General features: G+C 42.1%; 1 protein-coding gene across 1 annotated transcript in view; it reads left to right on the forward strand.

The window, feature by feature from the left end:
- Nucleotides 1–10,716, forward strand: part of LOC112468337 (trehalase-like) — a 29,726-nt gene that overhangs the window by 12,302 nt on the left and 6,708 nt on the right. The window contains exons 3-8 of the mRNA XM_025037464.1: nt 2,498–2,799; nt 3,575–3,753; nt 3,941–4,122; nt 5,063–5,309; nt 5,725–5,965; nt 8,569–8,768. Coding sequence (XP_024893232.1) covers nt 2,498–2,799; nt 3,575–3,753; nt 3,941–4,122; nt 5,063–5,309; nt 5,725–5,965; nt 8,569–8,768 — 1,351 coding nt within the window. The remainder of the gene's footprint in view (nt 1–2,497; nt 2,800–3,574; nt 3,754–3,940; nt 4,123–5,062; nt 5,310–5,724; nt 5,966–8,568; nt 8,769–10,716) is intronic.

Consider the following 10,716-nt stretch of genomic DNA (forward strand, 5'->3'; position numbering starts at 1 on the left):
AGGTCGCTTCGGATTCTTATTCTACACTTGTTGTGGAGTCTCTGTGAAAAACCCCACGGGTCGTTTGGCTCGATGGGCCTTGGAATTATTAGAATACGATTATACCGTGGAGTACCGTAAGGGAGCCCTACACCACGTGCCTGATGCACTATCGCGTATGTACAAGAGCGCGGAAGGTGGAATCGTGAATGCCGCGATCGAGGTCGAAGAGTGCGAGGGCACGAGCGACGAGTGGTATCGGAAGCGGTATAAAGAGGTGGTAACGAACCCGAAAAGATTCGCTCATTGGAAAATAGTCGATAAGCAACTATATTTCTTGCGACCGCGGCCGGTTATTTCAGATATAATAGAGGATTTAGATCGGTGGAAATTAGTGCTACCACGAGAGCTATTCAAGCCGGTCATCTGGGGATAGAGAAGACGTATCAGCGTCTAGCGGTGTCGTATTATTACCCGAATATGTTCCGAGGAGTTAGCCGGTATGTTAAAACGTGCGACACGTGTCAGAGAACTAAAGTAGAGCAGGCTAGTTCAGCGGGATGGATGGGTCGGCGCGTCGTTGAAGGGCTGTGGGTTACCATCGCCGCGGACATCGTGGGGCCGTTGCTCCGCAGTAAAGCCGGATACCAGTACCTTCTGGTAATCCAAGACTTATTCACTAAGTGGATCGAAGTAAAACCTTTGCGAGCGGCTACCGGCCTAAAAATAAGAGAAGCGCTAGAAGACCTTATCGTGTCGCGATGGGGTACGCCAAAAATCCTGCTCACCGATAACAGGACAGAATTCGTAAATCGTGTTATAAAGAGCTTTGCCGAGGAAAACGGTATCACGCACACCACCGTGCCGTCATATCATCCGCAAGCCAATCCCGTGGAAAGGGTGAATCGAACTCTAAAAACGATGATCGTGTCCTTTATTGAGAGAGACTATAGAGAATGGGATAAATACCTACCCCATTTCCGCTTTGCCTATGATACCGCGTCGCATTCGTCCTTAGGTGCTTCCCCGGCATTTGTAAACCTCGGACGCGAGTTAATACCACCGAACTCTTTGCGTGACCGTGGCGAGGAAATAGAGCAGGTCGAACCGCGAGACCTCGCGGACTGGTCCCAGAGAATGACGGAACTGAGGGCCATTCGGGAGTGGGTAGCGGAAAGTTTAAATCAAGCGAATCAAAGACAGGCCGCGAACTATAATTTGCGTAGACGGTCGCGCGGAGATTCCGAGTTGGGGATTTGGTGCTGAAACGGCAGCACGTGCTGTCGTCGGTCGCGCAAAATGTCGCGGGAAAATTGGCACCCAAATTCCAGGGGCCCCCACGGATAAAGAGGGCGATCTCTCCAGTCGTGTATGAGTTGTCCTGACTGGACGGATCGGCCATCGGAAAAGTTCATGTCAAGGATATCAAGCCGTACTACCCTCCTGCCCCTGACCCGTAGGAATTACCAAGAGTTACGAGGTGCAGTGCCACGACGGAGTAAAAATGGCCCGACGGTTCATCCGCAGGCATTGCAGTGGTCGACCACCGTCTGGTGTCGCGGGAGCTCCCGCAACACTACGCCCTGAGGGCCGAGCAGGGCGTAGTGTTGCGGGAGCTCCCGCGACACCAGAACCAGGCGACGCAGACCGAGGCAACAGCCCCGGAAGCATCCGAGCCACGGAGTTGTTGGAATTGCTCCGAGCTAGGGCACTCCTACAGGAACTGCCCGTACCCCCGCCGGTGGGAGTTCTGTTGCGGGTGCGGGGCACGAGGAGTGATCCGCAGGGGGTGCCGCCGCTGCAGACGCACTAGGGAGCAGGGGCCCTATGGCGCTCTCCGCGGGCCGCGAGACCGTCAATGAAGTCAGGATCGGCTGTGACTTCATTGACGGTCTCGCGGCCCGCGGGGAGAACATGAACGACGACCACCCCGGGCTCCGGAGGGGACTCCTACCGAAGTACCGCGCGTGCCGAAGATAGTCGAGACCCCTCCCTGTAGAGTGTAGAGAAAGAATAAAAGGCTGCTATGTATTTGTGTGTTGTCTTTCCTTCCTTTTCTCTTATTAAAGTATTGAATAACATATCGAGGGAGAATATCGGGCGTAGGGAGTGGCTCGCGCGGGCGTCGAGAACGGTCAGGGAAAATCCGGGTATAGATCACCGAGGTCACTATTCGAGGGGGAAAATTCGATAGAAAAATGGGGGGCCAGGAAATCTTGATATAAGATCGTATTGCGCTACGAAGAAATTTGCTTGAATGAGATATTTTATATAGTTCAAACAAAAAAAATTAAAATTCTTATAAGAAGATTATAAATTGTTGCGTGTATAACTTTGATTTAATACTTCTTTTTTTCACGAGATCTAACATGAATTTTAAATAGAAAGTGGGTTTTATACAAAAGGATTCTATTTGATTACATGAAACTTGTAAAACGACCCGTCCCGAGAAAGAGAGAAAGGGCATAGGTGGTACTGGAACAGTGCATCAGAGCTAATTTGATTCGGTTTGTGTTAGCTTCAATGCTTTGATGAAGGCTACCAACAACTCCCCTAATCGCAGCGAGGTAGCTGCGTTTGTCGCGCAAAACTTTGCTATGCAGGACGAGTTGGATAATTCAACGTTGCCGGACTGGAAGGAAAATCCCGTCATCCTAAAATCCATTCAGGATCCTCAGTATCAAGAATGGGCGAAACGTTTGAACCGCATTTGGGAAACTTTGGCGAGGAAGATAAATAACGACTTGGTGGTCAATCCGCAGCGACACAGCTTAATTTACGTGAATAATACTTTCATCATTCCCGGTGGACGATTTAAAGGTGATTGTTTATATATGCGCGGAAATGTGTGTTTCTTTTATAGTCAATATGGCATCTGAATGTTTCATCCATAAGATGTTTCAGTCAGTTCAAGTGAAATGAATATTTAGCCAATTCGGATTTGCATATCCTTAAATTCTTACTACTGCCGCATAAAAAGGATTTCACGCAATGGGTCTTAAAAGCTTGGCTTTACTCTTTTACATTCTCGAGTTAGCTTCTTCTTTGGCTTGCATACATAAAAATGTTGTACCTCGTAAAGCTTTAAGAAAAATTGCGCCTGCAGAAACTTCTGTATTCCTGATGGCGGGAATGTTGACATTTTTCTGACACATTGTGCTCACCTATTTTTATGTGTTTGCATTGTTAGCGGGGAGTAAGAACTCGTTTACGTACTTTTATATGTGTTTACGCCGCTAAGAATCAAAAAGCAATAATAATTTTTATGATATTTACATTTGTTGTACACGAATTCTATAGACTTCTCCGCATTGTGTGGAAAACTCTTCGGATCCTTGAAGAATCATTGCGAGGAAAGCGCTTGTCCGCTTTTGCGACCCATCCATTTCTGAGGGACATTGTAATTTTAAATTAAGACAAGAATTTATTTCCTCCTCGCAATTGCTTATGTGATCTCCAAACTTTGTTTTTCCGTCGCATATTATGCGTGTCGCTTCTGGATAATACGCAATTAGCTAAAAGCAAAATTCAATGTGTCGCGCGGGAGGAAACGGAGAAAGAGTTCGCGAAATGAAAGGATCAAATTTTGCCGCAGAGTTTTATTATTGGGACAGCTACTGGGTAATCGAGGGACTCTTGTTATGCGACATGCCCGTCACCGTTAAAGGGATGATCGAGAACTTCCTCTCTATGGTGGACAGATTCGGCTTCGTACCGAATGGCGGTAGAGTTTATTACTTATCGCGAAGCCAACCGCCCTTGTTAATACCGATGGTACGTATCCCCCGAACAACGTCCCCATTTCTGCTTTTGTCTCGAAACGTTCGAGTCGGTCTTCTGTATCTCGTATAGAAATCCCTGCCAATAGCCAATATCTCCCCCGAACGATCTCTCTATCTCCGAATTATTTCTTGAGGAACTCCGAAGTCCGTTTGCCATTAACGACGCAAATGTCTTTCAGGTCGCCAAGTATTACGAGTACACGAACGATAGGAAATTTTTGAAAAATAACATAGCGCTCCTCGACAAGGAATTTGAATATTGGCAAAACAAGAAGACGATGGATGTAACGAAGAACGGTAGGACGTACAAGATGGCGCGTTACGTGGTAAACAGCAACGGACCTCGACCGGAAAGTTACAAGTAAGTTCTCTTTCGGTAGAAGATACCGTCAAGAAGTTTTTCCAAGTAAACGATACAACCGTCGAAACGTTTCGGAAAACGAAAATTTGGAACAATATAGAACTAGCTGTTAACTAGTTGAAATTCTTTCGTATTGCAAAATATGTCTGAGGCAAAATGTTCAAATTTGAAGTTATACACAGGAAAAAAGAATATTTTTGATTTGAAAATATCTTTCAAAGGGAAATCTTGAAATCAGATTATATTGCGTTAAACGAAGAAAATTTTCCTGAATAAAATTTTATATAGTTCAATAAAAAAAAAATGGAGATAAAAAGTTAAAATTCTTAGATTGTTGCGTATATATGTAAGTTTTGATTTCACATTTCTTTTTTTTCTGAAAAGTCGTATTAAAAATATTTATAGTGCCTAATTTCTTAACCGGCGTGTTATTGGCAGTTACATCATTAAATTACCTTATTCAAAACTTAATGAATCAAGTTGCTACTTTTATTTTATATATTGTATAAAAAAGAAAATATATCATTTCCCTATTTGAAACTTTAAATCTTGTTTTCTCTGAATTCATAATAATGGAGACACGATATTCTTTACCTCTAAGGTACAGATATACATTGACATCATACATGTAAGATAAAAATTGCAATTCAGTTATTTATATATCCGGGAGGAATTGGCGTGATCTTCATCGGGGAAATTCGAGATAAAAAGAAACGATTGTGTTTCTTTGACATTTAATGGATCACGTTCTCCGCCGGCCGCGTCTCTTAGCTCTTAATCGAAAGGCGAAACGTAATGACCCTGGTCGTCGCGGTCCATCGTGTTTTCTCGCTCCGTTTCGACACTTGTATCGATCACCCGGGAGAGGTAGGTCTTCCATCATCGTGTTAATTATAAAGGACCAAGCAGGTAAGAACGAAACGTGTGCGTGTTCTCACAGGGAGGATTATCAGCTGGCGCAGCGAGTGCCGGAGCAGGCGCGAGGGCCGATTTACAACGACTTGAAAGCCGCGGCGGAGAGCGGCTGGGACTTCTCCTACAGATGGTGCATACGGACTGACAAGACCGGCAATCTCAGTCTCGTCAACGTCTCCACGAGCGACATCATACCCGTCGAATTGAATGCGATATTACAGCGGAACGCCAGGATGCTCGCCTACTTTCACGGTGTCCTGCGTAACATGAGGGTAAAAGCCTCTCGCTAAACCGCCCTTCCGCTCCGATCGCTCCTCAAACATGGAATAATGCGGCAATAAATACAGCATTATTCGCTCCCCAAACATATTCCCGAATAATGCTGTATTTATTGCTGCATGTCGTTAAAGAGGGATACGGTAATATTGCTTCACAAATTACTACAATAATATTCCCAATCCTTGCTTATTACACAGCTGATATACAAGTGAGCCTCGGTAATGCGAGAAGTGGTCAAAGTACCGGTTTGAATGATTATCTGGAACCCGAAAAAGAAATTGCTTCGACTCGGTCAGATAAATGGCATATAATACCGTTTACCATTTTGCCTCCGTTCGCTTGTTATTGATTGCGTAACGCCACGGTGTCCATACATTGTTGCTACTTCTCCCTCCTCTCTCGTTCCAGAAAGTCTGGTATTACACCAAAATTGCCTCGGACTATCAAGCTGCCATCGACAATGTGCTGTGGAACGAGGATAAGGGAACCTGGCTAGATTACGACACGAGAAATAAGCGATCCATGAATTCGTTCTACCCTTCGAATCTGGCGCCTCTGTACACAATGAGCTACGATCGAAACAAGAGGGTTAAATATGCGATGCAATCCATTAGTTATCTCAAAAGAAACAAGATTGATTCGTACGTTGGTGAGTCGAACGATTGTATTTGTACCGATTGATAAAATGTTGCTCATCTTTTTACCACACAAAGCCTAAAAAAAATATAACAAACTTTTTCACACAACGCGCTATAACTGGCAATTGAATTTTTTAATACGTATCTATTTGCAACAGTATATGTTTTAAGCTGAGAGTTTGAAACGCCTCACTTTGACAAAATATTTTTCCTCTCCATATACAAGCTGTTCGCTATTTTATTATCGTTTGAAATCCGATAGATGCAAAATTTTCTCATCGAGAAAATCCTAAAAATTTCGCTCCGTTATTCGTTCCATTACCTGTAAGCGCTTTTTCGCGTTCAAAGCAAATAAAAAAATAGGATAAATAAAAATGTACCAAAAGTAACAAAAATAAATGAAGATAACTCAAAGATGAAAGAATGTTCGACGGCTCGATCGACACACGCTCCCTGTGTGAACGCAGCTGAATGGAGTTTACGAGTTAATTAATCCTAACTTTCGCCTATATTCTTTCACGGACATATGCCTCCGCCCGAACGTTTATCTTTCATTTTTCTTTTTTCAAAAGTTGCTAAAGTTGTTCGCGAATTTCTCTATCTATCCCAGATTATTTCCCGATTATTTCCTAGATCGAGCAAACAATGACTCTGCCAGTTATCCGCTTTTATTAGAGAATCCGAGGGGGCAGCTATACACGTAACCATCACGATGAGCGTCAAACCGCCATATTGTATTCCGCGTATAATATACGGAATGCGGTCAAGAGAATCTTAACAATGTTAGCAATTCGTATAGGAAATCGGGGTTGCGCATAAATTCAACCCACACAACACGTTTATACTATTAAAAATCATAATTAAACCGAACTATTTAGCAGCAAATTAGCATTTAATACGCGAGAGTTGCAATTCGATTGCGATTCGGTGAACGGCAATATAATGGTTATTTCTGCGCTTAATAAGACACAAAGCCACAAGCTATACTAAATTAGTTGCAGGCTATTGTTGTAATTAATACACTGTTATATTGTTTTTAATATAATTAGCTTCAATTGAGAGCTAGATTAAATTAGTACTTTGTGTACTTTCTGTCAACTGTTAGCAGAGAATTTAGCGACCACATTGTGCTTTATCCTTTATATCGTTATACTTTCTGCACATGAAGTCAAGAGATGACGAATGCGAATCTAAACAGCATCATTATTTACGAGTAATCTTCTTTACGCAAACATATATCTTGAGTGTTTAAGACAAGCTGGATTGAGTGAAAAGCGTCATAATTCGCAATAACGGCATAACGGAGGTGCCGCGGTGGGAAGGCGAACGAGATTTCCGGATGCCAGGCGGGACTGAGAAATTTTATGATTTATCAATGGTCGCGGATCGTTCGCATCGCGCGCGATCCGCGAACGGGGAAATTGGACGGTCGCGTAGAAAATATCTCTCAATCGGATTGCGGCTGCTATCGACAGTGACTCGCGGAAAATCCGAAGCGAAATGAATTTCGCCGTGCGTACAAGTGCCGCGGCATTACTCTCTTTTTCTCTCTGCGTAAGCACCTTACTGCTCGCCGATGTTGACTTTGAAAATATCGCGAATTATTTTAGCGATGATATTTGACCCCAAGAAGACACACCCCCGATTGCGTTACCGACCCTTAAACTTCACACCGGAAAGCTCGTGGATCGGTTTTTAGAACACTGTTCTGAGCCAATAGAATTGTTTGCTCGCAAAATAATGGGAGAGCTGTTCTCGAGAAGAGAGTATGAGTCAAAAATTTCGCAACAAAGAGTGTTTTGTATGAAAACTGTTTTATAAAAGAGAAATTTAATTTTTGTCACGTCTAATAGACAACGGAAAGAATTAATTATATATTTTACGAAGCATCGATTAGCGGCGAATAATTGAGATTGAGAAAAAATGTCGACGAGATGTTCGATGAAATTTTTATTAGGACTGGAATCGAAAGGACCCGCCAAAAGATTGTGGATGAAAGAAGTTCCGGTAAATTGGAACACTGTGAATCACATTGCAGTGTTCCAATTCGTCGCGATCGTGATTTGTTAGGGAATATTTGAATTTCAGATTACATCCGGGGTAACTTTTACTTATTTCATTATTAATGCAGTTAAGTTAAATTTCCCTCCTCTCCTCTCTTTTTTCTCTAGCTCTGCGACTCACTTTGATTGAATAAAATTACGTAATTGCTTACATAATAGACGTAGCGCCAAGGCTGTGATATTATGATATATCGCGAAATGTTAATAACTTAAGAAAGACATTTAAATATCTCTGAGCATATCATATTATTGACTGCAATCGGATTTCTTATGTAAAAATTCCAAATTACAATATTCTTTTGCCAGTCAGAATTTGTCAGAAATCTCGACTAAAAGAAAAAAACATTTGAATAAAGAGGAACTAAATCGGAAATTGAACACAATCGATGTCACCGGGTGCGAAAGAGTTAAGACGCACTTTCTCACGCCGCGTGACCTCGCTTATCGATTCCGATCTCCCGGGCGCGATTGTATCCCGAATCAGGGCGCAACAGCCAGCTGCATTAGAAACGCTACAGACGTAAGAAAACGATACGCTTGTCTCGTCGCAGGTGGCACGCCAACTTCCGTGAACTATACCGGCGAACAATGGGACTTCCCGAACGCCTGGCCGCCGTTGCAGTCCTTCCTGATTCTGGGTCTCTATCAAACCGGAGTGAAAGAAGCGGTCGACTTGGCCGAGACACTGGCCGACAGGTGGCTTAGATCGAACTACCTCGGTTACGACGAGTACGGCAAGATGTTCGAGAAGGTAAGCTCGTTTTTCTCTCTTAAGCCCGACTCTATTCACTTTACGAAACGTTTCTCCGTTCTCCGTCGGAGCTGAAAGATTAAGGGAGGACATTTCTTGCTGACAAGTCGCGACTGATGTCCTACACGAACTACATGCGTCAGAACTATTGAATCTTCCGGCGGAACGGCGCGGTGGCGGATTCTATCGACATATAGTTCGCCGATCAAAGAAAGTGTCTTTCACGACAATGAAGTGTACAAATGGATGTCGGCAAAAAGAAAGCTCTTTTATGAAAAAAGAGCTGTCATAAAGATATATAAATACATAAACATAACTGTTTGTATTTATATGTTTTTGTGGCTTTCATAATATTTTTTATATTTTAATATTTGTCATCTATTGTAACCGCAATATTTTTTAATTGATTTAATAATGTTTCAGAGTAATTTCACATTCCCATCTCTCTCGTAATATAAAACCCCTCTCTTTTATTTCTTTAAAATTTTATTTCGTGCTAATATATTTTTATCGAATATTGGCAATCAAATAGTGATAAATATACATGTATGTGGCTAATATAATGTTAAAAATATCGGCGCAGGTAATGTTTAACATTTAGTATTTCAATTAACTGAACATTATGTTTCAACATTAATTTTACATCTCTCTCTCCGTAATATAAAATATCTCTCTTTTATTCACGCGAAATTTATTTCGTGCTAAACGTTTCTATCTGTATATATTAGCGTCCAAATATATACCGATACATTTGTGGCTAATATATCGATGCTAAAAAATAGCGGTGCACGCACAGGTAATACTTAATACGGATAGTGACAGAGCGCTATTTAATACTCTGCTACAGTAAACACTTTTGTTCCGGCGGCGCTGTCCGCATCTTCTCGTGTGTCTTTTTGATACGGAAACTTGACATGGTATGTATTTCGAAGAACAGTTTCGAATTTCGATATGGAGCCGAGAGATGGTCGCTCGGCTTGGACGCGTCTAACGTGCGCGAGGGTGACCTCGCTCGTTTCCTTTGTCGCCCTGACGTATCTCGGCTGCCCTATACCTGGAACAGCGGAACGGGAAGCGAGAGAGGGATGAAAAGCCACGGGGAAATATCGTCCAATGTATATGCGTGCGTGTATGCGCGCGTGCATGTGGCTCATTCTAATCCGTCTTATTTTGTTTCGCCATTCTTCGCTTACGGTTGAGGAAAATACAAGACGGTTGCGTGCGCGGGAACGGGTACGATTAGGAGCACGGTATTGTATACACAGCGCGCAGCTTGTGAGAAAGTATTTTATACATTACCGGTTTCGGTCGGGGGAAAAAAAAGAAGAAAAGAAAAACACTCTGTCGATGGTGCGCTCATGCATATTGAGAAGGGAGTGTCCGTAACAGTCGGCATTTTGCGATGAAAGGAGAAAGATCTTGTTTTTAAATTATACGCTCGTCGACGTCTCTGTCCACGACATCTCTTTATTTTTTATTGAAGTCTTTTCATCATTGAATTTACCTAATTGCGAAGATTATTTTAAACTATTGATGACCCGTTATATCGCGAGCAATTATTTATTGCAATTTTTTTACGCTGAAACATTCAATAGTTAAATAGCTCGCCGAAAATTGTGTTTCTTCATAAATCTTTAATCTTTACTTTTTACTGTGCACGTTGATATTTATCGTACTCTTTTAATTACTGAATGTACCTAATTGCAAAACGATATTAAACTACTACTCTCGACATTAAATCGCGATTATAATATTCATTTCAACTTATCACGTTGAAAAATTCATAATTAAATAGTTCGCCGCAAATTATGTTTGGCAATTTCCCTTTTACAAAGTATATTTATTATCATTGTTATATACGTGGATATTTACTTTTTAACGTACTTTTTTAATTATTGAATATACCTAATCGCAAATCGATATTAAACTACTGATTCTCGACATTAAA

Source organism: Temnothorax curvispinosus, unplaced genomic scaffold (assembly GCF_003070985.1).
Source record: "Temnothorax curvispinosus isolate PA1 unplaced genomic scaffold, ASM307098v1 QBEX01001787.1, whole genome shotgun sequence".
Taxonomy (NCBI): domain Eukaryota; kingdom Metazoa; phylum Arthropoda; class Insecta; order Hymenoptera; family Formicidae; genus Temnothorax; species Temnothorax curvispinosus.